The 25,052-nt window shown below is 40.3% G+C and overlaps 2 protein-coding genes across 6 annotated transcripts; both read left to right on the top strand.

Moving 5' to 3' along the window:
- The first annotated feature begins 25 nt into the window (after positions 1-25).
- On the top strand, positions 26-5,480 carry LOC111269832 (uncharacterized). Of its 2 annotated transcripts, XR_002685958.2 has the most exons (4): positions 26-278; positions 1,349-2,629; positions 3,022-3,504; positions 3,645-5,480. XR_002685958.2 is itself a non-coding variant. In XM_022849688.2 (3 exons), exons 1-3 carry the CDS (start codon positions 257-259, stop codon positions 3,354-3,356), a joined length of 1,638 nt encoding a protein of 545 aa, XP_022705423.1. In that variant the 5' UTR covers positions 26-256; the 3' UTR covers positions 3,357-5,480. The 2 variants fall into 2 exon arrangements, 1 of the variants encoding a protein (XP_022705423.1); XM_022849688.2 differs by having other exon boundaries at positions 3,022-5,480.
- Positions 5,481-8,167: 2,687 nt separating this feature from the next.
- On the top strand, positions 8,168-24,997 carry LOC111269833 (uncharacterized). Of its 4 annotated transcripts, XM_022849690.2 has the most exons (9): positions 8,370-8,847; positions 13,974-14,157; positions 14,431-14,520; positions 18,564-18,818; positions 19,555-19,741; positions 20,318-20,434; positions 20,795-20,852; positions 21,153-21,279; positions 21,614-24,997. In XM_022849690.2, exons 4-9 carry the CDS (start codon positions 18,647-18,649, stop codon positions 21,877-21,879), a joined length of 927 nt encoding a protein of 308 aa, XP_022705425.1. In that variant the 5' UTR covers positions 8,370-8,847; positions 13,974-14,157; positions 14,431-14,520; positions 18,564-18,646; the 3' UTR covers positions 21,880-24,997. The 4 variants fall into 4 exon arrangements, with proteins under 4 accessions (XP_022705427.1, XP_022705425.1, XP_022705426.1 ...); XM_022849692.2 differs by lacking the exons at positions 8,370-8,847; positions 13,974-14,157 and adding an exon at positions 8,168-8,311; XM_022849691.2 differs by lacking the exon at positions 13,974-14,157.
- Positions 24,998-25,052: the final 55 nt, after the last annotated feature.

Genomic DNA, 25,052 nt, shown 5'->3' with positions numbered 1-25,052 from the left:
CACAGTTGCTTCGCGCTATTTGACGTTTCTTTCTATGTACTACCCGACCTCGATCATCTACTGATCCGGCGAAATTTAAATAAACGGCAGTTGACCGGGCTTTTATTTTCTTCGTGGTTCTTTTTATTGTGCATCTGCATTTGTGCCAAAATGCCCGCTAGTGCCCTATAAGAAAACATCGAGAATTTAGTTCGTGACAACTATGTTGTTGCTGTGAAGGGTTATTGTGCTGCGCAAAGTGCTTACAGACGGGACGATGTCAGTTTTACATCATACAGGTGGGTAGTGAAGTACTACCATGGATTTAGTCGATTAGTGGCAGATGTTTTAAAGGCAGTTAGCCGAAGCGCGCTTTGACTAAGCGGAACGTTCTTCATTGTTAAACGTTATTAGCACTTATCCCAGAACTGATCTGTAAAGTTGAATGCATGTGTAATAAATGTTTAATTTTTGATAATAAAAAGTTTTTTTTTTAAATTTGCAATGCATACATTAATATGAAAAGATTTTCTGTGACTCGTTGGAGTTCAGTTGGGTACGCAAATTTTAATAGACCCTCAGTTGATATAACTTGCTATTTGCTTTCACTGAAGACTATTAGATACAACAGTGATATTTGGTACGCATATATTAATTATCCCGCCTAGAAATGCATTAAGGAAAAAATTAAGTAGTTTTAATGCAGTATTTAATACCGAAGAAAATCCCAAGGTTAATCAACTATATTACGGTATGTTTAAACAGGTGGATATCTTAAGGTGTATTATAGGGGAGAAATGGTATTGCAGAACTACGTAAATGAAAGAAAATAATCACTCTCCATATTACGGGCTTGTTCAGTGACTCGTGACTATAGGATAAACATGCTTCGAAATAAATAAAATAACTTTTGAACTTTTGTATTACATAGTCATTTCTGCAGTTACCAATGTAAAGCAGCCTTGATCAAGCGTACTGGAACTGAAATATAGATGCTGGCTCTTAACCTTATTGATCATTTCCATATAGGATTTGAATCGTCAAAAAAAAAAGAACACCTTGAATGTGTTTTAATTCACTCCTAAAATCAAGTGATTTTCATTTCATTTCACATGTATTACTAATATTTTTTCATTTAGTTACATCTTTATAGTTTCTGCTACTTTTTGAAAAAATAGGGATATGAAAGGTTGACGATCAAGTGTTCTTGATCGAATCGACAGCTTCAATCCTACAAGAGACTTCTGCATCCAACCACTTTTAAGCCACTTACTCACCACCACCCATTACTTTTAGATAAGACCGTTATATCTAATTATCACGACCACACTTTGGATTCAAACATTTTCTATAATCTAAATTCCTTTAGGTCGGTCGTCTGCACGGCGAAGCTCCCTTCCTCGTTATGACCTCCGGCGACGCGTTCTTGTCTCAAATCTCAATCGTCATATTCCTTCGCAAAAGGCGAAACTTACTCATTTGACTGCATTGCCATCGAAACCTGACACTGCTGCGCCCCTAGACTTGATTAGGGATTTGCCAAATGCTGCTTCTTCTCTGGGCAAACGCGTTAAAATGAATTGCGTCTCATCTCATCCATCGAACTTGATAACACCTGAAAAAAAACAGGAGAGCAGATTTCGCATTGATCCTACTATTCTTCGAAATCCGATCGTCCATACTCCGCTCAAAGCTTCTCCACCAAAACGACGAAGAAACGATAACCATGGCTTGCTTAGGGACACGATGTCGATCCATCTGCTAAAGGAAGACTACATCCCACCCGCAAAAAAAGACCGTATAGATGTTCCTGTTAAAGACGTCATACTAGCACATACTACTTCTACGGGAGTGCGTCCTCTAAAGGATGAAATTACCGACAAACTGTGTGTTCCAACTAAACCAGTTCCTTTGCCACGAAAATCGAAAATGGGAAGTACCTCAGGTTCGAAAGAAAGCAGTAGACACGAGTTAGCCATAAACTCGCACGCTTCAACCGATTCTGACTCATTGTATGCCCGAATCGAAAACTGTACCACAGGCAGTAAGCAGGATCTGGTAAAATATGGCCAAACTGGCTTGTTGTCTCCGAATTTTCCTGGACGTTCTTCTGCTTTACGCCTCGCTGTTGACCAGCAAGCAACTTCAGTCTTGAGAGACTGCGCCGATGCCAAAAAACGAGAAAATTCTCGTGTCGATGAGAATCGGGCGAAACTACGGCAGAGACTGCCGTCGAATTCAGCTGGCCAATGTCGAGCACGAAAAAGTCTGCTCTTCTCTGATGGCATCGACAGCTCAAAAGCGCCTTCTGGTCTCACTTTAAAGAATATTTACGCTGCTGAAATTCAGTCAGAGTCTCCTTTGAGGGACACCTTGAGTCGCGTACCCTCGCCGCCGGATGATCGCTGCCTGCGATCCCAGCCACGGGTGCTTAACCAGAGCGGAATATATTCGAATAATACGTTTGTTGTTGGATCGAACAAGTTGAAAAAAGACGAGGTGGACAGATCTTACGGATTTGCGTGCCGAATGCGACCCTCACTGCGCGCCTTGGGTGAACCTAACGCATCGCAGATTCTACTACCCAGTAAAAGTGCCAAACACGAAATGCAAATGGACACACTCCCTAAGAGAGGCAACACTGATCAGGGTGAGTAGGAAGGCCATAGCGGTAATGACAGCAACAATGTACAGTAATAAGGTTTCTGTTGGCAGCGTAATTTTAAAGTTCTAACGTCAATCGACTCTATAGTCACAATTGACGAAATAATTTACCCATTCAAAATAAGATGCTAATGGCGATAACCTTCTTGTACAATTAGAAGATACATAAAATTAAAAAAAAACATTTTGTGTGAACGGAAAAAATGCATTTGTTAAATGAAAAAAAAGAGAGACCCATATATGACGGCAGGACATACCAAAAGAAATGTAAAAGTCAGTAAATGAGATTGATGTTACCTCGTTTAAAAACGGTACAATAAAGCGTACTACAGGGTACAAATAGTATACAGTCTGATTTAGGCTTGGCTTTGTTTGCAGCGCCACCGCTTCCACCTCCGCGACCTGTAAAACCGCCGCGAACTATGGCATCTCCGAAAAATACTCAGCTTAATCTAATAAAAGATAGCCAAGTCGGACCAACGCCCACAACCCCCAATAGAGAAGTGGCTATTCAGACATCATTTTTAGTCCACGGGGCAGATAACTGTCCTCAGGCATTAAATCTTTCGGCAAAAAAGCGGCGACGTTCAATGGAGATTATTGCTGAAGTTAGTGCCAAAGTGAAGCGTAAGGGCAGCATGCTCCGGGATAAGATACGGAGATCGCTCGAGCTTACCCCGGGAAAGACTGCTTCCCAGGAGCTCTGCACTTAAAAGAAGATTTTGAAAAGATTGTTCCTATTAACGTAGATCTATATATATTTATATAGGTGCAAGGGCATCTTCATTAAATTCTCAGGTCTTTTGCCTGTGTGGTTAATTAATTACGTCGATTGCTTTGGATTGATCACGAGTTATGCAGGTGAGCACTTGTAAATTCTGCAACAAAGAGTTCATTCCGTTTTCAAAAGAATGATCTAGGTGTAATGTCGCATCGGCTCATATTCGTCTATAAAGTATATTCGTCATTTTATTTGGCAAATTAAAATTCTGAACTTTCAGTGTGTTCCACTACTTGAACGGATTCTTGTTCGAGGGAGGGAATCGAACAGACCCCACGAACACAATAAAATCAAGATATGAAATAGGCGTTGGGCGGAACAAGTACAATTAAGTATATGACATGGTATTGTCGAGTAATGGTACGTTCGAAGAAAGATCGCTCCTGTAGGGATTAGAGGCTTATGAAAGCCCTTAGACCACTACTCATATTGTATGAATCGCTCGTTGCATACATGTGGTCTCTCCAAGTCTAAACGTCTGCAGGTAGACTAATTAGGGTTTCTCGGAAAAAGGTTGGCCCTAAATGGGTTATTTTTTTCTCTTCGTAGACACCTCCATGATGAGTCTGTGTAATAATTGCAATTTATGATTTTATTTACTTTAATCACTTTGACACACGTAACCTTCTTTTTAAGTTAAAAATAGTTTGCCCTTGCTAATCTTAATTCTTGTAATTAGCTCAATTTATAGCGATGCAACAATATAGTACGCTATACAAAGTACTTTCCCAATTTAATTGTTTAGAAAATCAATATCCAACCGCATATTTGAATTAGACGTTTGCGTATAATGCAGCTTTAGCTTTCCTATTTTCCTACCTTTCCTCAGTAGTTAGCGGAACTGCATTCTGACATTTTTTTTACGGGTGTTTGAACATGGTGACATGCTTACAATGCCGATGTTTTTTGATATAATTTTTCTGATTGGGGCTGAACGTACTACAATGTTAAACAGACTATAAAACTCCAATAATATATATAAAACGCTGTCTGATTTCATAAGCTAAATACGCACATTAACTGAAAGGCATCTGCTTCTACAAGAGATAGTGGTTACAATTTGTAATGCAACGATATGATGATGGAACTTTATTTCGTTTTATAGAAAGAAAAAATCATTTGAATAAGTTTGACATCGATGTCGTATCATTGTTATCCATTGCAATTTATATATATATATATATATATATATATATATATACATATATATATATAGAAAGAAAGAAAGAACGAGAGAGAGAGAGAGTACCGAACAGCGAAAGGTAGAGAAAACTGTAGATCTAAATGTTAGGGAGGTCTTACCGCCATTAAATATTGCTTCAGACGGCCGGTTGCTTTAAAACGAAATACGTCTGCACCCGACTCGGAGCATAAACCTCCCACCTCACATATTCCTACTTCTGGTAGGCAAGCACGTCGCAGGAAAGAGATAACAGATCAGGCTAATAATAATAATATTCTGCTTAGAAATTATTTTAAGAAGTGAAAACAAAGCTGAACGGTTAACTACCACATTAGTGAGCCGGGTATACAGGCATTTATGGCCAGGTTATGCTGCTCCAAGCCTCTTATGGTAGGCTCGCATATCTTTTCTTCTCTACAAAAGGTATTTGTGGACGTTGAAGCGGTATCCGCCATCATTTTCTGCGCTACTGTCGCGTGCAATAGTGAACACGCATATAGTGCTTGTATTGTGTGTAGTAAGTACTGTAAATAGAAATAGTTTCTTTTTTTTTTCTTTAATTATTAACTTATGCTCATAAGATAACAATACATAGTTTTAAGCCAATTTTTACACTGTCCATGGTGGCAGATGGATTGCGATGGCGACGTATCGGAGTTTCGCTGAATTCTCAATAATGAGAGAAAATTTCGTACTTCGATGCAGTTGTGCACCAGGATTCCAATATAATCGCTAAGTGCTTTACTCGTAAACTTCGACGAATCTTTGATCATTACTAACAATCAATATCTCGTTTACCCCATATGCTTTTTAACATTTCTGCTACTCATTATATTAATTAATAATAAATCAAAGTATGTAATCGTTCCTGAATCGGCAGATGTTTTCCGTCTACGTACTATCGTGAAAGTTCAATTTTAAAAGGAATCGCTCATTCGTAGATTGTACGGTTTATATAGTTACACAGCACAGTAACTTGTTTTGTTTGCTACTCTAAAAACGAATCTTAATAAATGTGTTTTTTGTAGAGTTTGGAAGTTGAACCTCGAGAAGTATGTGTGAATTAAGCATTCATATATGTTAACGATGTTAAAGAAACTGGAGTAATTAATTTTCGTGAGATGCAAAATCTGCGACTCTAACTTACAAGAAATATGTGTCACTTAATGTGAGAACCATTCACCACACAGGCAATCTTTTGATGTCTTTACGTTTATTGAACTTATAGTACGACGAGTTTAGAGTTGGACGTTCTCAACTTTACACTCGTCGTGCCGATACCTTATCGAGTCATAACAACTTCGCAACGATAGCGTGAGATAAGCGAAAAAATTTCCACGTATTTATTATTCACGTTTATTTAATATAATAGTAGTATTAAGAACAATAATAATCATCATAATTTGTGCACGGGATTCTAGCTTCACGGGAAAAATAGTCCAGATGAACATATTAGTGTTGAAGCAGTAAACATAGACTCGTAGATCGTGAGAAGCATTTAAAGAACCGTTTTCTTTTTACAGGACAATATTAAATATGGTAGAATATATCTTAGATTCACATCTCTATTTTTTTCTAGCATATTCGCTTTAATTGGGTTCAATATGCACATCAGAGCATTATCGTCAGAGAAAGGGGCCAGAGGAATCAGCAACTTGTTCTAACGTAAAATAAATCCGTTGATTTGATACTGTATTCTGCACACGGCATTCACTTGTGTCATATACTCTACGTTTTTTTGAGGGTGGCCTAATATGGGCTGCAGTTACCTTTTAGCGAGCTTCAAAGAATTTAAGGTTTCGTTGACATGCTCTGCGGTTGATGACACGCTAATAAACGTAACAATCTTCGAATTGTGGCCTTAATAGAAGATAGTTTAGTTTGCAGTTTCGGTATGGGATACAGACGGCAATAAATAAGTACAAATGGGTTAACTGGAAGATTGGGTTTGAGTTCACATTCTACGCTATATTCGCAGTAATGCAGAAAACGTTTTGTCGTGATAGTAGTGATAGCGATGTAAAGTAGCATGCTCGTGTATACCAGAATTAAATTACAACGTATAAATGTAATTGCTATTAAAGCGATGTTACTAAATCGGTTTGCGTACCTTTTTTCTAGGCCTGTCAGGACAGGTGACAGTAAGTGAATGATTGTTTTTCGATACCATCAGGCAAGTGTTTCAGCTTTTACAAAAAGGCTTGCACACACATCAGTTATGCTTTTCTAGTCTATAATTTTCACTGAAATTGCTCATTCAACACGGCGAAACGTGCTTTAATCTTTATTCACTAGGCTTTGGTCAAATCCCGGGAATACGAAAAGCATTTCAAGCTCTTAAACCTACTTTGGTTTAAGTACGAACGAAACCGGGATTGCTGAGCTGGCGCTTTATTCGCGCAAACATAATGGCGTATGCTAGTTATCCCTGGCACGTCGAGCTACCGAAGTAATAAAAAAAGTACCACACGGTAAGGAAGCCTCATTAGATTCTGGTTCTCGAATATTAAACAAATAGCGTTTAATGAAAATGCTTTTATGCCATAAATTACAACCGACAATCACTATTAATTTCATGTCACATGATAATACCATGATCATTATGAAATAGTTTGGGATGCTGAAGCTAACAGCATTTTTTTTACTTACCAGCAAACAAAAAGCAGAGGCAATTCCAGGCATCGCTACCCTTTCATCATATCGTAAATAAGAAAACTTGAATCGGTTCTACTTTCAAAAAGAGGGTTGATATAATCTTTCCAAGCACGATAACAACCAGTGAATGAAAATTTTTGCCTCAAACCGGCGTCGAAAGCGAACAATTCAAAGGGCATATCAGCTGGCTAACCTGTACACGTTAGGTTATGGCGTTCGATTGGTTGATTGTGAGAAATGTCGGGTCCATTTCAGGGATTACTTGTGCAAAAACGTTCATTACAAAAGTACTTGTTACGTAAACTTCTTATAGCTTCTGTGTCATTACGTTACGGAGTAGCTATGGCTGACTAAATAGGCTTGTAGAATTAATCTAAACACACGAGGCTACTCGTTACGTGCAAAGCAGCCCGCATAGAGGTACCATTGATCTAGTAAGCCATATATAATTACAGAAATTGTAAATAGTTTTAGTCAAGTCAGTACGCCAGAGAAATTCATAATAAGCGTATGACACAATTGTTTAGAATTCTCTTAGTACAACGGACATTTCTTATACGATTCGCACTGTTATGGCTGCTTTAAATGGTTTCCTAATGTGACCACTTTGTAGATTCGTTCTGTGAATATCTAAAGGGCTTGATTAGAGATGAGAAACAATACATTTATAAGCCTTTGAAGGACACCTATTTGTTGAGAAACGGTCAATTAATCAAACATTCAAGGTATTTATTCATTGGCAATAATCTGTATAGACGCTATTGACGTAATCAACGATAGAAACGACAATTCGCCGATTCACCCTAATGGATTTGCACGAAAAAAGAATTGCTGACCAACGGATGTTTCTATCAATTTTTTGTGCCGTTTTAGCTTATACCTTAAACACCGCCATTTAGTTATTCAACACAGACAACAGTCGTGTTGGACGGTTAGACAGAACGCGTCGACTGCTCGTAGAACGAGATATTAGCGCGAAACGTAAATGTTGATTTGCTGAAATCCGATTACAACAAGCTGTCTTGCCTGCGATCGCTGGGATAAGATAAGTAAGTTTTAGACATCACATCGTTTGAAAGTGTTTGCCGATCTCTTCACCCCCGTGTGGTGTACCGCCTTTATACAATATAACGTAGAAATTCATCTAAAATACCTCACTTTAGTGCTGTTCAACTGGCTCCGAAATATGGAATTATTTAATTGAGAATCAATTGTAGATATGAGGCTTTTGTGCGCTAGTTCATGGATAACTGGTCAAATTCACCCTGCCTACGGGACACATTTCAAAAGTTGTATTCGTTAAAGTGGTCGTGAAAAGTAGGAAAGCATAACTAAGACGCCAACAAACGCCCGCGACCTCTAGACACCAACATGGATGATTTAGATGGCAAAATAACAGCGAAAAGGAGCGCTCTGTCTTGAAGCCGGCCAAGTGGCGCACGTTCTTTGCTGTTGGCACAAAAGCCATGGCTGATTAGGAGGGCTAGGTGTACTAAAAGCTTGGACATACCGGCAGTTGTCGTTAATCGGTGGCCGTCATGCTCGATGTTATGTTGATGCCCTCTATACAAACGCTTTTGAAAAGGTACAAATATCTGGGTCTATGTAGAAGGTTTAGCTCACTTTTGGTAATGCTTTTGTAGAACATGTTGAACAATATCTATTTAGAATGTATTACTCTCTCAATGTTTAGACATAGGTGGACTGACTGTACCGATATCTATACTAATATAAAAATACTCGATAATGACCTCATAAATAACATTTTTAGTAAGTGAATCTTTTCATAAATTTAACTGTGGAATGGATCACTTGTACGGAATATAATTACGAGCAGGCTGTGTGTAGGTTAGAATAGAAACCCATAAGACTTGCCAAGTTCGTTGCTTACGTTGCATTGTAACATCTAACGGAGGTTTTATCCGATATAACGTACATTCTTGTTTACCACGTCATGATAGGTCTTTGTGTACATTTCGTTGTCTAGAGCAATATCCAATTAACTATAGTGTGCTAGTTCTGTTGGAAGCTAATTTGATGATAGGGCTTTGCACTCGGTAATTCAGATACAAGTGTGCCTGTGCCGCAGTAGCAATAACATAAGTCGATATCTTATTTACACCACTTGTTTGCTGAATCCATAAAGCAAATTATTTCTATCGAGTTCATGGTGTGGTTCCACTGCCGTAACAACTAGAAGTAAACGTATATGTACGCGGATTTAACTTCAACATGAATGGTGTAAAAAACACGCTAATATCGCCTGCCGACCTTGATGTCACTCTATCTGAAGCTGCTATCTGACCGTCTAGCTAAAATCGACAGGTATCCTTCGGGGATTCGCCCTGTACCTCTCATCGAAGGCTTATGAGGCCTGTGCCTTTTCCAGTAGCGAATTACTCTTCCGATAGTAAGACTGTCGGATAAGACTCCATCGAGTCTCTTGGCTTTTGCGGATGGCTCGTTTCTCATGCCAAATGTGCTGCTATCCCGCAGAAATACGATTACAATACATGAAAGATAAGCGTGCCAGCGAAGCTACCTAGCTCAGTAGGCCTATTCATTAGCGTACCATCGTGATTATAACTGCATCGGAAATGAGCTGCACAGAGAACAATACAACTTTCGGAGACATGATTTACCCGAGCGTTTGACGCTATACGACAAATGCGAGGCTTTCTATCTAACGCGTTGTTTCCCACTGTGGAAAATGCCACATACATCTATGTACATACCTAGACATTGTGTGTATTGACAAAACCTCATATGAAGCCAGTTTGAAGAGTTTCAGTAGACAAAAATGGCTTAGCCCAAGTTAGCGGGCGTTCAGTGTTACCTACTAGTGATCATAGTAGATCTAAAGATTGAAATTTTCTATTAGTCCTAATGTGCGTATATAGATTGTATTCATCTATTACCTCACACTGTAGTTAACTGCAATATGACCCTAATGTCCTTGCGAAGTCGGCATTTCTCATCGGCATCTTTTTCAAGGTAAACATACTTCTATAAAAGGCAAGGTATGCTACACTTGACAGATGTCACAATAGTCGCATCATCCGGATGCCATTGGAAGAAGACCAGAAGAACCTCACATTGGCGGTCTCGAATACATTACTTGTGATATCATTTTCTGAGTTATTTCGCGTCGCGCACAGCAGAAGGCAATATTGCCAGCTTGCGTTTCGCTTATCGAAGAAATTGACTGGAAGCAATCATGTCAACTATGCTCTATAGCATATACATATATATAGTATATATGTAACGCAGCATAGTTCGACGATCTTAAATATGATTCGCGCTATTATGGATCTGTTGGGTTCATCGAATAGTCGTTTCCATATAGCTCCCAATCGTTTCAATAAGTTGCCAAATAAATTCGAGGAGTGACATCCTTTTTGTCTAACTAGGCTCACTTCGAGGACGGGAATTCGTGGGAGAAATAAAGCTTTTGTTTCCCTTCTTGATACATTTTTACTCTAATTGGAACTATAGTGGCCGCGGCAACTACTTCATCTCAGTATCTTCTCAATTTGTCTAACGCGATGTGGGACCTGGGCTAGCTAAACTTTGCTAGAGCTTTTGGAGTGTTCTAATAAATTTGATTGCTAACTTCGAACAGTTGTGACTCGTGTTCATCTACGAAAATTTTATAAAAGACCAACGTGATCCATGTTTCTAGCGTTGACTGGCATGCAGAAGTCACGTGACCGGGCACGAAACCTTAGGTCACGGCCACGCTAGTATATCTCTTCACGGCTAAAATAGCTTTGTCTGTATAAACCTAGGCTTCTTTTTAGTCCGGGTCAATCCGGACAAATCCGTTCGCTGGGAACCCTTTCGACCGTTTTGTTCCAGCACAGAAGAAATCACTTCGAGTGAATCGTTGATTCCGTTTCGTAAAAGCAAATGCACACTAAACGGATATGTTAGCCCCAGAATGCTATACGCAAATGATTCGGGGTATAGTAATGCGTAACAAAAAAATCATAGAGGAGGTTAGGGCATGGTCTGATGACTTATTTAAGCAAGCAAATAATGATCTCAGGGCAACTATGTGCGGACTTTGATAAAGTGCTCAAATGTGCTGATTTGAGGAATCGGTATTATTTTGCGCCGGGTGCTTTGGAAACACTGGCTCTTGTTAGCGGAATGATCGGCCCTTCAATTAGAGAGCTCATCAAGCGTAATTCGGAACCGTTTTAAGATAAATAACTCCAACAACGATCCTAGTGGCTATGTTAAGACAAATCACAGGGTATATGGTCCCTGATGAGATGAAATGCCTGCTGCTGTTTCGAGTACGTGGTCGGACTGGAGTTGTGGAATAACATTATTAGTAAACACAGCCTAGCAGACTCGAAATGTATTTAGTATCATTTTTATTTAATGCTCGTATGATCCTATTTAATGTCTGTAAACAAAAGCGATGTTTTCTCTTTGACTGTCGTCAACGGAAACCGTTAGTGTTCACATAATGACTTAAACGGTCGTAACTTGTAATTACTGTAAGCTTTGCAGTTTTCCCTAGGCATCTTATAATATATATATACAGTATAAAGATATATAGATAGGATAGAATATAATATTCACGTATTGTGGCCTTCCAAACACCTCCTATCATTTTTAGGAGTTTCACAGAACCATCGACATAAATACGTACTTTGAATTCACAGTGTACCCTTTTAGATTTTTTTCGCGCTGTTTCATAGTCAGGTGATATGGTGCCAACTCTCTGGTTTAACGTACCCTCATTCTTGACATAGTGAAGGGTTAGGCTGATATTGTCGGTTTTGAAATCAGTGATTACATTATTTTATTAATATTTAATTCCAAGTTTAGAAAACTAAATGACTCCTCGATAATTTTTCCGGCGCAATAAAAACCGACGAAAGTTTTCGGTTATTCTTTCAATCCATTGTACGCATCCTAAGCACAGCGTTTTCTTGACAACGTTTAGCATTAGGCAGGTCGGAATCAGATAGCAAAAGAACTGTCAGAACGGAACGATGAGGAACCCTCATGAGCGTCAAGTGGTTGCCTAGCAACGCTGGCCCAAATGAAACGCCCTTTCCTCACTTCTCTTCACATCAAACCAAAAACTCCCGTTTCTTGTCGTTCCAGACAAGCTTTTGTCCCCCGCTGCCTCCCGAAAATCCATTAACTCGTTTAGTTTCTTGTGCCTAAGGGTTTTCAGTATTTTCAGAGTTCTACTTTCTCCAGTAAAAGGTAGGGGACAGTCAACTTAACGCGCTTTCTTCCAAACGGTAAGGGACGTGCCATTGATATTGGATCGACAAGGATACATCAGTAAGGAAATATACAGGAGCACGAAGGATTGGAAAAGGAAAACGTGGTAAAGAGCGAAAACGGGTTTTTATCAAACTATGCTAATACATCTGCTGGGAAAGACGGCGGAGTTTCCCGTTGATATATAGCAAAGTCGTTTCACTTTCTAAGCCTCCTGATTCTTCACCCAGTTGGTCGGGCTATTGAAGGTAAATTGGAAGGTCGGGAGAGAAGACGTAAGGAAAAACTGACTATGAAGAGCTTCGTTTTATATAAGAGCTCGACGCTGTCTGATACTGCACTCGCAGCTACTAATACATGGGAGGACGCAGCTAGGTCGTAACGGAACTTTCACCACATTCAAATTGACTCGAGAGTGGTTTGCCAACTTGTCTAGGGATCGGGTGGCAACAGGATAGCTTAAGCTATAATATAGCCCAGTGGGTGAGGGATGCGAGACTCGTTCTTAGTTCTGTTCTCCTGGGTGAGAACTTCGAGGAGAAGAGTCATTGTAACGAAGTTAAGCGGCGTACATAGTAGCTGTGTAAGCTGAGTAAGATCCAACTTCCTTTCGCAACACATGTATTACAACATACATGTTTTTGTCGATTATTTAAAATATATCCTATTTTGTATAGTGTTACGTCCTATATGCGCTCCGTGAACAGGTCCGCAATCATCGTGGATCTTAGTTTCGCTATGTGCTACATTTGCTAATAAAAATATCTCATTAGACACTCATTATATTTAGCCATAATCGGTGATTTGGAGCTTGATTCGGGTGAAACTTACTACGGCATGTTTCATAGCGTTCTTGTACGCGTTGCCTAGTAGCCGATGTTTGTGTGTATATACTATTAGTGGCATTCTTGTTGTTCAACGTTGTTCCAACCTCAAGTCTAGTTAATAACAGCTTTATTCAACACTCAACGGTAAGACGAATGCCGGTGTAGAGTTTAAAAAAATACCCATATAGTAACCGTGGTGATGTCCCATTTAATGACATTAGATTTACAAAAATGGTAACATTGACGTTAGCGCATAAAATAGCATTAACAAATATGTGTGAATCTTGTAGTCGTTTCCCGATTATGGTATACCCTAATGTACAGAACCCTTTCTGGTGTATTCGAGACCAGATGTACTAGAATAAAAGGAAACCTTTGCGAAAAAATTTTACTGCTTTCTACGTGAAATTTTTGTTTATTGTTACTTGGAACTTGATGATAAAATGTTAACGTTAAATTTAGCCGAAAGCTAGTGCTGATTAATGAAACGTATGTGCCGAAAGGCAAAATGGATCATGCTATATACAGCGACATGCCAGAATGATTAAATTTTAACTTACGAAGTCGAATTGGTGTTTAGTAAGAAGTTACGAGTTCAAAAAGTTTAACTGTTTATATGACTTACATGTAATAGAAACGTGTCTAGCATAACATGCTTGTATAAGAGATTCGACTTGGGCGAAGAGCAAATTATCGACGTTTTTGGCTCAACATTGACGCCATAAAAGACGGCCTTGTCTTGACAAGCTGACCAAAGTAAATCAGCATCTGAAGACACTACTTAGGGCACTAAGCTCTCTTGCTTTTTTCTTTCAAAGGTAATCAAATTTCTTACTTGCAGGCTGTCGCTTACTCATACTCGATATGTTTGGAAAAAGCTATCTATATATCTATATATATAACGCACAATGCAGATACATTGTTCATATTCATTTAAATAAAGCATCTTTTAAATGTATTATAGGCAGCTATCGTTTGAAGTTGTTAACAATTAGGTACTGTCTGAATGTCAAGTTCAAAAACTACTCAAATCAAGGAGATTATCAACCCGATTCCGTGTTTCATGAAATAACGGTGACTGATCTTTTTAGGTGTGTGTCATCTGCCCTCAGTGGTAAGCGATTGTTCCATATTCCAGACGGCTAAACCTACTCGATTTCTCCGTCGACTTCTGTTGCTAGGTAAGTGACCACGCGTCCTAGTGTCTTGCAACCCACATATTAAAACAAAAGGTAAAATCGTCACGCCATTATGTTTCGTATTGTTAATAATAAGCCTGTTACCGAATCATGTGCTGGATCAAATTCGAGGGGCTGGCTGCAAAAGGCTCAGGTCATTCTAGAACTGTACAACATCTCTGTAGCCTTGTGAGGTCCTGCGATGATTTTGCGTAGCTACATATTTTTAAGTTAATAATCGATCTTTTTTGCATGCTTGTTTGTTCTAGCCTAGCGCAAATCTGAAATATACCGTTGCAGAATTCTCGTTGCCAACAACAACGAATTCTCTCCAACATAGCACTTAACGCTGCAGTTCCCAAATAGGTTATTCTACGACAAATAAAATTCAGATTGATCCTAGGTATAATACACCCAATTTTCTTCGGCGAAATCTGAGATACTCCTAAGGACATAAGAATTATTATCGGACATCTATATGGCGTGAAGAGGTGACGTGACCCTTAACCAGTTTTACCCGAACATTTTTTTTACTTCGAGTTGATTATATTTAATAAATTCTAGGGTGCATATGGCCCCATAGGAAGGAGCCACAGAAAACGAACGACTACGAACTTCATAATAAATTGCCTTATTTAGTCGTGCGCAGTTAACAGTGCCGTTTGTTTTTACTATATCCTAGTCTTTTTGTGGTTGCATCAAACTCCGACATTGTACGCTGGCTCGTTCCTTCCCATTCGCGCGTTTTCCATCCAATATCTTTCCATTCAGCTTTTAAACAGAACTTCACTTGCGTGGTACAATACCTCAGGTATGTCTGTTCGGCTAAAAAAGTCTGCTGCTTTGCTTGGAAGTTGAGTGAGCGTTAGCAGACCAGCAGTTAGAGTCTCCGTGGCAGGACGTTTAATCTTTTTAATCTTCGTCACTCGTTTGAAGCCTCGTTGCTTCTTTGTTTGAGCCCCATCTCCACAGCATTTTGCCTCCCCACATATGAGACCACTCCCGAGATCGATGCTAATCGAGGTCACAAAAGGGTGCGGGATCCGAATTCGACCGGGGTAAGGACTAAGGGCTACCCTTGCCGGGACATCAGCGTTATTGTCTAATAGTTTAACTCACAACGAAAACCTATACCAAAAGTTCCTTGTCAGGCATCAACGCGAGAACTCAGGACCTCTCGCTAAAGGCGGGTATAAAGCTGGCGAGGTGATCCGCCGGGGCAGGCCATTATCTCACTAGTCCTACTATCGCGGACCCCGGAAGCGCTGGGAGCGGTAGGCTGCGTGCCCCAACGAACCCAACCTCAGGCCAGCAGCATATCTTTACTCAGCGAGCCAACGACGAGTCGGTATCCTGTCTTGCTTCGTCAAGAGTTCTAGCTGTTCGGTATTTTCACCCAGCACCTCCTTTGCCCATTCGAGAAATACAATGGGAATCGAGCTTTAATAAAGGTCGTGCATTGTACATATTCCAGAGCACTGCAAGAGTGCAGCGGATGGCAGCAGCTGTATTCTTGCCATGATTCGGCAGAATTCACTATTTTCTGATAGTGAATATAACCTTGAACCAAAAGATTTTGAGCTAGGTATATATGTGGTGACTATAAAACGTATACTGGAAAGGCGGGTTTAAAAGTGACTAGCAGATAAATGCACATGGCTTCGAATACTAATGGGACAAGATAGGTTGTGCTAAAAAAAACAATTACTCAAGACCCGTATTACATTTGGGCAAATAAAGAAATCGGCTGCCTTTTCAATGTTGCTACTGTTTTCTTTAAGAAATCCTATCTAAGTGCACACATGACAAGTGTCACACATGTGCTATGGTAAAATACGTGGGCAAATCGTAACGCAACGGGCATTTGTCGCTACTTCTCTTCGGTTTATGAATACGACTTGACGGTTGTATCAATAAAAGCAGGACGCCCTTTGCAATACCCGAGTATAAAGTATAACTTTTTTTGGGAGTTATGTTGAATTTTGGCCTTCGAGTTACTTTAACGATAAAAAAAGGTTTACCTGATTTTACTTTTAGTTATTAAAATCGCTCTGTGATGCCTGAAAACGAGTTTGCATTCGAGTGTCCGTCACGGGTCAGGTGAACGGATGAGAGGGGCATCTGGAAAGTCTCAAATCAGTGACAGGTTGCTTTGAAAACTAGCAACCTATAGTTAAACATATGTATTCGCACTTTTGTAGCAAATATGAATTATGTGTGGTTTTTTAACAACGATATATTCGTACCATCAGATCGCCCCACCGTTCCTATCGACGCAAACGAGAAGTCCTTGATAATCGCCGCATACCTCGATAACATACCGACACTGCTCCACCGTCTACCCAGACACTCCGCGCGCTCTATCTCGCGGAGCGTCCGTCTATTCCTACATACTCGCTTCCTTTGCCTTGTTCATGTGGCCCACTTTCTCCAGCAGAGCTCCTGCGTTCGGCACTGGTCAAACCGGGCTGTGGGTCGCGAACGATGGGTGTCGTCACCCTCACTCGTTAGGGAACTCGCTTATCGGCCAACGGCATTGGCAGACCAGCGTCCTAACTGGGGTACGCACGTACGCCGTCCCATCTGTAATCTCTTGAGGAAACTGCTTTCCAGTTACTCCCTCTCCCCTTCGGTCCATCTACCGGACTCGGCATACCAGTCGGTACCCGCTTGTCCCTGTATGCCCCACATTCGTGCCCGGGTGCTTGTTCAAGAAGCCAACCCCGCTCCACGCCAAGCCCCACATTGTACCCCACTATTATTCCCCGCTTTTCCTTTTTCCATCATGTGGATGGAGGCTGCTAGGCGTTAGAAATCGTTTGTCGCCTGGGTCGCCGGAGCGGTGAGCCGCCCGCCGATCTAACGGATCTGCCGGATGTCCCGCTGCCACTGCCGTCGAATGGAAGTTCTTCACACAACGGGTGCCGGTTGGATGCGACGAATTCCCCGACGGGTCCCAATGTATATGGATGTGAAGAATGCCCCTCCCCCACGTAGAGGCGAACTTCGCCTCTGTGTCCCTTGACAACTATGGCCCTCTCCCTGAGCTCGCTTGCTCTGGTGCTGGTGCGAGAAGCGGTGAAGAACGTAAGCACCCAAGGAATTCCGAGGCATCTACCGGGACCTCCCTCCGAGCCGGGCATCCTGGAGCTCTTCTCGTGAAGCGCTCCCCGTTAGCCGCTCGGTTGGTTTATTCGTTCGTTCGTTCGTTGGAGTCTCCTCACCAAACCGAAGTCATGTCGACGAAGTGAAGGCCGCGGTGAGCGTGCCGACTGGCAGATGGGACCTGGCGTCCCTCGAGAGAGCATCACCAGCAATAGAAGAACTAGTCGAATCGAATAGACGAAGTCGTAGTAGTGGCGTTCCAAGGACAAAACGAGACGATCCTCGTTAGGAACACAATTCAAAACGTAGGGACCGTCGTTCAGTGAAGTTCTTCGATCTACCGATGGCAAATAGGAAGTGCAGCCCGAAACATTAGCTTAGCGATTACTAACTAACGAAAGTGTAAACCGCAATCACAACTCATTATTGCTCTAATGTCTGTCTCACATTAAGAACTAACTACTACGGAAAGGAACTCGAGTAATGAAGAAACATAACGTGTTATGCAGTCCTAATTGACGTTTCTTACTAGAATAGATGCTTGCAAGGATTGATACATAGATCACAAAGGGTGCTCGGCAATCTTCTTAACTGTCTGGCTATTAGTTCGATTGCATTGAGCGGGTTTAGTTAGTCTTTATTGTTTAATGTTCTACGGGCTAAAAGATGAATTCTTGGACGTTTTTCATGATGGGTCATATTCGGATATCGTAATGATACTCCAAACATCTTTAGCTTTCGTATCGACAAACATTTCTATGTCAATATGGAGTAGAAACAGAACCAGACAATTACTAGATATATTTTCTATTGAGTAGTAAGTCTTCGAGTTAAACTTCGATAGTGGAATTATGTGAAAAAAAGACGCGTGCCTAAATAATATGGATTTATCAGAGAGTAGATATAAAGTGACATGTTGATTTGTCTCTGTATGTTCACAGGGTGAGGCGCTCGCTCGGCAATTCTGCTCGCTCGTTTTCTAGCCCGCAAATCTACACGACGACTCTAAGCAGTATCAGTTAAGATGACAACTTCCATGGCAAACCAGGTTGCAATCCGGCCATTACGAACCGATGAAGTGCGATACGCTGTAGAAATCTGGAAGGAGCAAGGTCTCGAAGAGGGTGTAAATACCCTACAACTGTGGCATAAGACGGACCCTGAAGGATTCATTGGTGCTGTCGATAAAGACACGGGTGTGTAAGCACGCAGATGCAAGACTAGTTTATCATAGATATCTTTGTTGTAATGTAGTAGGATATTAATGTAAAACATCGTTTATTTTGGAGAACGGTTTGCACGACAAATACTGAAAAATGCAAAAAATGCCTAATACTGGCTACGAAGTCTCACTTACCCGGTAAAAAGTCACATCTGTCTGTCACATTGTGACAATACAGTACGCTTACTAATAGGTTAAGAGGAAGATGGCTTTTTGCTCTATCCGCCGACACAAAATGTGCGATGTTTTTTTTTAAAATATGGGATATACAGTACTCATGCGAAAATGTTAAGGATTTCTTCTTAATAAATTTCCTTAACATCATAGAGTGGTTACACTCATTGAAGTGCAATTTTAAGCAATTTAAATGTATTTAGCATTACACGTAATATAAATATAAAACTAGTTCTGGTCAACTTGTAGGCATTAGTGGTTTATTTTTTTTGGGGCGGGAGAGAGTAGACCTTTACAGGATAGGGGAAGAGTCACCTGACAATTTAAAAGTCTTCATTTTACATCTGTTAAAGTATCTATTGGGTAAGATGCAAAAACAAACAACAATGATTAAAAGTTAGGTAAGACTTTCGAACTATTCAGTGACGTTTTTTTATAGGAGAAGATTTGCCCCACTTCGTATTTTGCGAATGATGCCTTAATAATGTGACGCCGATCTTGCCTCATAATCTTCATTGTTCCCGTGTCCACATTAGGCGAAGTCCTTGGTAGTTGCGCTGCCATCCGCCAAAAGGAAGGCCTGTATTTTGTCGGTCTATACGCAGTTCGCACGAAGCTACAGGGACGGGGCATCGGTATGAAGATGTGGGATTACGCCATGAAACGAGTCGGTGATAGTAATGCTGGCCTGAACGCCGTACCTAAACATTTGTCGAATTATCGGTAAGACGGGGTTGGAAGGGCATCAAAAAGCTTTAGACGTACAGGCCCGATAATATTGTCTGCACCATGTGTGGTACGATAGATTGAAGTGGGATCAAAGAAAGTGCAGATTCGTGTAGGAAACGCGTTGTTGAATGTAAAATATATATGCACTTCTTAATTGCACACCATGCCTCCTGGAAACAATAACAAAAGCATTCGATTACCAGTGAGTGATTATACCATCCTGAATTAACGTGGTTATCTAAGAATGCATTCATTGTAAGTAATGTATAATATTCCGTCTTCTATTGAAAAATTTAAGGCTGACTGAATTAATCTCTTCTAGATTAACAAAGCGTCCTCTGTGGCGTGTCTTCAACAGGAAAGCATGGGGCGTTGGTAAAAATTTAATTTGGGAGAAGAGGGGCACTTGCTGCTCAATAGAGATCAGTTAGGTAGTATTGTAATAATTCTTTGACAGAAATGCTGGAACGATTATTTTCTATAGATATCATAGATGGTCAAAGTAAAAGCTTAGAAACTGCAAATTAACATTGTGTCACGGTGTGTTTACGTATTTGTAAACGAATAAAGAGATCGTGCGGGCTTTTCCCATGTCGCGCCATGGAACACATGGGTTTACGCCTCCCCGTGGAAGGACGTAACGCTTGAGAAGCTCATTTCAGCCTCTGATGACTCAGTTACTCTGAGGTAATGATGCATGCTACAGACTGGTACTGAATTTTTGTTTCAAATCTAATCTATCTTTAGTTATGTTGATTGAAAGATTTTTTTGCATCGTCGAATCAGATCAAGCAGGAGCGACAACGTATTTTTTTTTATTAAGGAAGAACTGCACTCTGAATCTGAGATAAGAGACAGCAGGTTTTCCTAACACGTTATCCGAACCCGTCTTCAATATAAAAAAAACGGGGACCCAAAAAAATTTCTTTCGTGACGAAACGAAGCTTCTGAACGCTTTTTAGGGATCGATTCAAATTGTCCGTAGCTAGCGTGTTTTTGTGCTTTTAATTGTGTTGTAACGTAATCTTATGGTAACTCGACGTATAGGCGCTGTTATCCCGGTGACGATGCGACACTCTCTCTGTTGGTCGATTACGACGAAAAGGTAAAAGGACAAAATAAAAAAAAAAGATAGCATAACTGACGCAAGATCACAAGTAGTCATGATTCTCAGATAATCTTTTTATATGATTTTGTACTTACTAAATCAACGCTAATTAGCTATGCACGTTAAATTAATATTTTATATGCGTTTTTAAATAAAGAAAGAGTATTTGAGCACTGAGCATTGGCAGCAGATGTTAATAGCATATCTGTAAACTATCTAAGTATAGTCAATGCTTTTAGAGATCAGAAAACTCTGGATAAGTCCTCCTCAAATATAGGACGTTCCGACCCTACACAGGTGCATAACTTCCGTCGCGAGAACGCAATTCGTACAACGATGAACGATGACGACGGATGCTTGATGGTTGCTTTTAAGGGCTCAGGTGCTTGTGCTGGCTTCGGTAAAATCAGCACTAATATTCAAGGTAGGTGTGTCGAAAGATTATGAATTTTAGCCATTTGTTCTAATAACTCGTAAGCTTGTTTTGTCTCGGACATAGTGATAGATCGAATAAGATAGACCTAGGACAGTGACCAAATTGTTTGATCCATTGAGTCGTACTGTTGTGGGTTGTCGTCTGTGGCTTCGAACTCGTTGATTCTTAAATTTTTATTGCGTGCAACGAATCGCTCTCGCAAAAAGTTGGCGCAAAAGCTACAAAAAATACAGCCAATAATCTAATGAAGATCTGGGACTGCACGTAACGCATGGTGACTGGGAACGACAGATGGCTGTATTTTCATTTCTGATATTTGCAGAAGGAGCACTTGTAGGGCCGCTGTACGCGGATGACATTATGGTAGCCCAACATATTCTGCATTCACTCGTATCAGATTTTGCACCTGCGAGAGTCACGGTAACAGCGTTTGCGATGGATGGCAACCCGGACTCGTGCCGCCTTTGCGAAGAACTTGGCCTCCAACGGCTCATGGCAGTACCTAGGTGCTATCGGGAGACAGGAGTCCCACAGGCCGACTTCAGTAAAATCTTCGCCCATCACACGCTCAATTTTTCACTCTTCTAAAATGACCGGTTTAACAAAAAAAAAAAAAGGCAAAAGCCAAGTCAGTTAATTATCAAGCTTAATTAACTAATGAGGAGTGTTTCGTGATCCAGTAGCCGAGTAAACCTTTTATTCTTCGCAGAATGATTACAGTTTCCACTAGTCTTAAACGGTTCGCCAGTGTTGATTATACTGGACAGAGATCGTGTAATTTCCAACAACGAAATTCAATTACAGTTGCTTGATCATTCGTTGTCTCCAGATACGAGCTCTCTAGTTTAGTACATGATCTTTCATACACCCTATACGAACAATTTCAATAACAGTAATAATGTTAAAATATGAAGTGTTCAACGAATTCGAGGCAGTGAAGAGTTGACATTCTACAGTTGTTTTCTTATTTGCATCTTCTTTTCCGACGACAACATTTATTCAGGCCACCGGTAAACCTTTAATACCGATCTCCTAACAGCTAACGGCCTTAGTTTGTTAAGGTCATGGGAAAGACTATATACACGTCTGTCTACATAACTGGTCGGACTCACAACATGGACATTAAGCATTATAATTATTAAACTTGATATATACGTTGATTTAACGTTATAGCAGTGGTTATTCGGTATGACCTTATATGCTACAAGTAGATATATATACACATGCATCGAGGCGGCGTCTTGGACGGCCAAGCTTCCGGTTGAACAAGATCAGAAGTCGTTATTTCAAGCCCCGCGAACGATACTTACTACACAACCTGTGTGAATAAAAAAAAACTTATTATACCTACCAGATATATCAAAAAAACCAAAATCAAGCATCGAAGATCTATGTGTCGATACGCAAGGAAGAATGAACTGCAAAACGCATAAAGCTGCAGCGAATACCATAAACGCATATACGAAGCTATAATGGTATGCATTTAAACGGACAGTTCTGTGAAGACTTTATGACACAAATATCTATAAATGTTCGGTTATGCCATAATAATAAAATATCCAAACTATAATAGATATACATACTAGATATGAAAACTATGTATTATTAAGCATTTGTCATCCTGTTATTGCTATTATGAACATGAAAAACATGAAGTAAACTTACGCTGCTGTTAATGTCGGCAACATGTTATATAACTACAAAAATTAATGAAACAATAAAAATACATTTAACAAAGGCAAAAAAGGTGCGACAGAAAACTTTGTAACACAGAAAAATATGGAACGGCCAGAAAAAAATATTAAAGGAGTGTTAGAAGATGCTGAGGTACCTAGCAAATAGAACGCCACAAAGGGTACGCATTGGATTTTTCATGGACGTATACAGTTTGGCGAGCTTCTATTCGCGACGCTGCAGCAGATGAAATCTTTGAAAGATGAATAGCCCTCAAAATGGCCAAAAAAGTATAGGCCGTTTGGGATACTAGATTATACTGATTCGAACTGCGTTGCCGCAACGGCGGTTTGTTTATCATGAAAGGCATTAATTCGTATAAGTGTGTATTTCGTTTTACTTATGATGACGCATGTGAAGGCGCTTGCTAGATAAGCTGTTTTGCCCTACGAGTATTTCTGAGACAAAGCGAGAACGAGGAAACCTAAATCGTCATTAAAAAGTTGCTTGTAGCGGCTATTATTAGGGTTGTGAGGAAGGCGTCTCACTGGAAACGTCAAAGAAAAGCCCAACTGAGACAGAAACTTTATTGCAAATAATAACAACCATTTTTGTAATCGTTATCGTATGCAATCGATCGTTTTGAAATCAATTACCAAGAGTAGAGGCAATGGCGAGCGGACTTGCGCCTTCTGACAGTCCCATAATTTGCCTTAGGCGGCTGATCTGACACGGTAACTGATAGGGCAACCGGCTGAAGTGAGCCGGTCACGTCTCAAAACATCAGAATAATAGGGTAGGTCCTAGAACGGCATGGGATCAATTTCGCTATAATGGTAGAAATAACAGTAGTCCACTTAGACCAAGTAACATATAGACAGAACTTGTCTGCACCGTCCATATAATCAATATTGTGAAAATGGCCAAGTGCACTGAGGTACAGCAAAACACAGAGACAAACAACCTCACCACACAGTAGCATGTTATGGATGTAGCCTATCGGTAATGTCATATTCGCGTTTTGCGATGACTGCTGGTCATTACTATCAGTACTATACTGATCATTGCTAGAATCAACCGTGATGAAAACAAAACACTACTAAATGTCAAATATATCGACACTGAGCGACAACGCCATTGCACACAGAGGCATTGTATCAAAGTAATCAACTCTAGTCATTACTACATCTATACGCACTATGATTCTTCTCTGATGTAAGCAATGACTGTTTCTGCCAATGGAAAACGACACGGCCATATTGGAGGCGTCGAAAAGGTGCATGCAAGAGCGACCCCCTATCAAACGTGAAACAATATTTATCTGTACGCCCGTATGTGTATGATCGTGAATAAGATTCGATATAAAATAACACTATTCAGCCTTAAAGTAAAATCGCACCTTGCCAGATTTCAGAGCTCGGTAGGGCTAACTTATGATATTACCTATGATAGTTTCCAGTCGGTGACCTCTAAATGGCGCGGTACTCGTGTACAAAATAAACAATGTGTTTTTCATTAATTAATTAATGCTTTCTTCCCAAGATACTCATGGGTATAGTCCATGTCACAACTAGCACACTGTTGGAAAAAGGGTTCATCTTTGAATTTGCATAACCTTTCTAGACAACTTCATTGGGGAAGAACTTCAAAAAATGATGACTTGTGTTCAGCCATAGGTGGTTGCGCATAGTGCTATCGTACTCAATGTTCCCTAACGACACTAACCGCAACTGACCGTTGGTTAGATCGGCGATATGTATGAACGTTAACACCCTTGATTTGCAGCTACAGCTTGAATGTTCACTGGTCATTATGGCGTGCTGAGCTTTGGTCCTAGAACGCTCTTCAAGGGCCTGCGACAGGAATTGTAACGAAGAAGAAAAGAAGAACTGAATGGGCTATGCACGAGTGGTAATGGAACATAACGATGACAACGCAATGCTGAAAGGCGTACAATTTAAATGTGCTCAACTCCCGACCTAAAACACGATTTTTGGCCAGTTGCAATAAACACACCGACGAAAGAATATCAGGTCTAAGTGTTTTCGATGACTTACGCTGCAATCAATACTGAGATTAAAGTCTGA

Source organism: Varroa jacobsoni, unplaced genomic scaffold, assembly GCF_002532875.2.
Source record: "Varroa jacobsoni isolate VJ856 unplaced genomic scaffold, vjacob_1.0 scaffold_1419, whole genome shotgun sequence".
Taxonomy (NCBI): domain Eukaryota; kingdom Metazoa; phylum Arthropoda; class Arachnida; order Mesostigmata; family Varroidae; genus Varroa; species Varroa jacobsoni.
Note: the sequence above shows the minus strand (reverse complement) of the source record. Positions and strands in the feature narration are given on the sequence as shown.

Bases quoted from the DNA above. Each gene is read 5' to 3' on its own strand.
- LOC111269832 (XM_022849688.2), top strand. From the start codon at position 257: ATGTCAGTTTTACATCATACAG. The intron at 279-1,348 runs GTGGGTAGTGAA...AAATTCCTTTAG, and splicing joins GTCAGTTTTACATCATACAG to GTCGGTCGTCTGCACGGCGA. The intron at 2,630-3,021 runs GTGAGTAGGAAG...CTTTGTTTGCAG, and splicing joins GAGAGGCAACACTGATCAGG to CGCCACCGCTTCCACCTCCG.
- LOC111269833 (XM_022849692.2), top strand. From the start codon at position 18,647: ATGACAACTTCCATGGCAAACCAGGTTGCAATCCGGCCATTACGAACC. The intron at 19,742-20,317 runs GTAAGACGGGGT...AAACGAATAAAG, and splicing joins AAACATTTGTCGAATTATCG to AGATCGTGCGGGCTTTTCCC. The intron at 20,435-20,794 runs GTAATGATGCAT...CTCGACGTATAG, and splicing joins GATGACTCAGTTACTCTGAG to GCGCTGTTATCCCGGTGACG.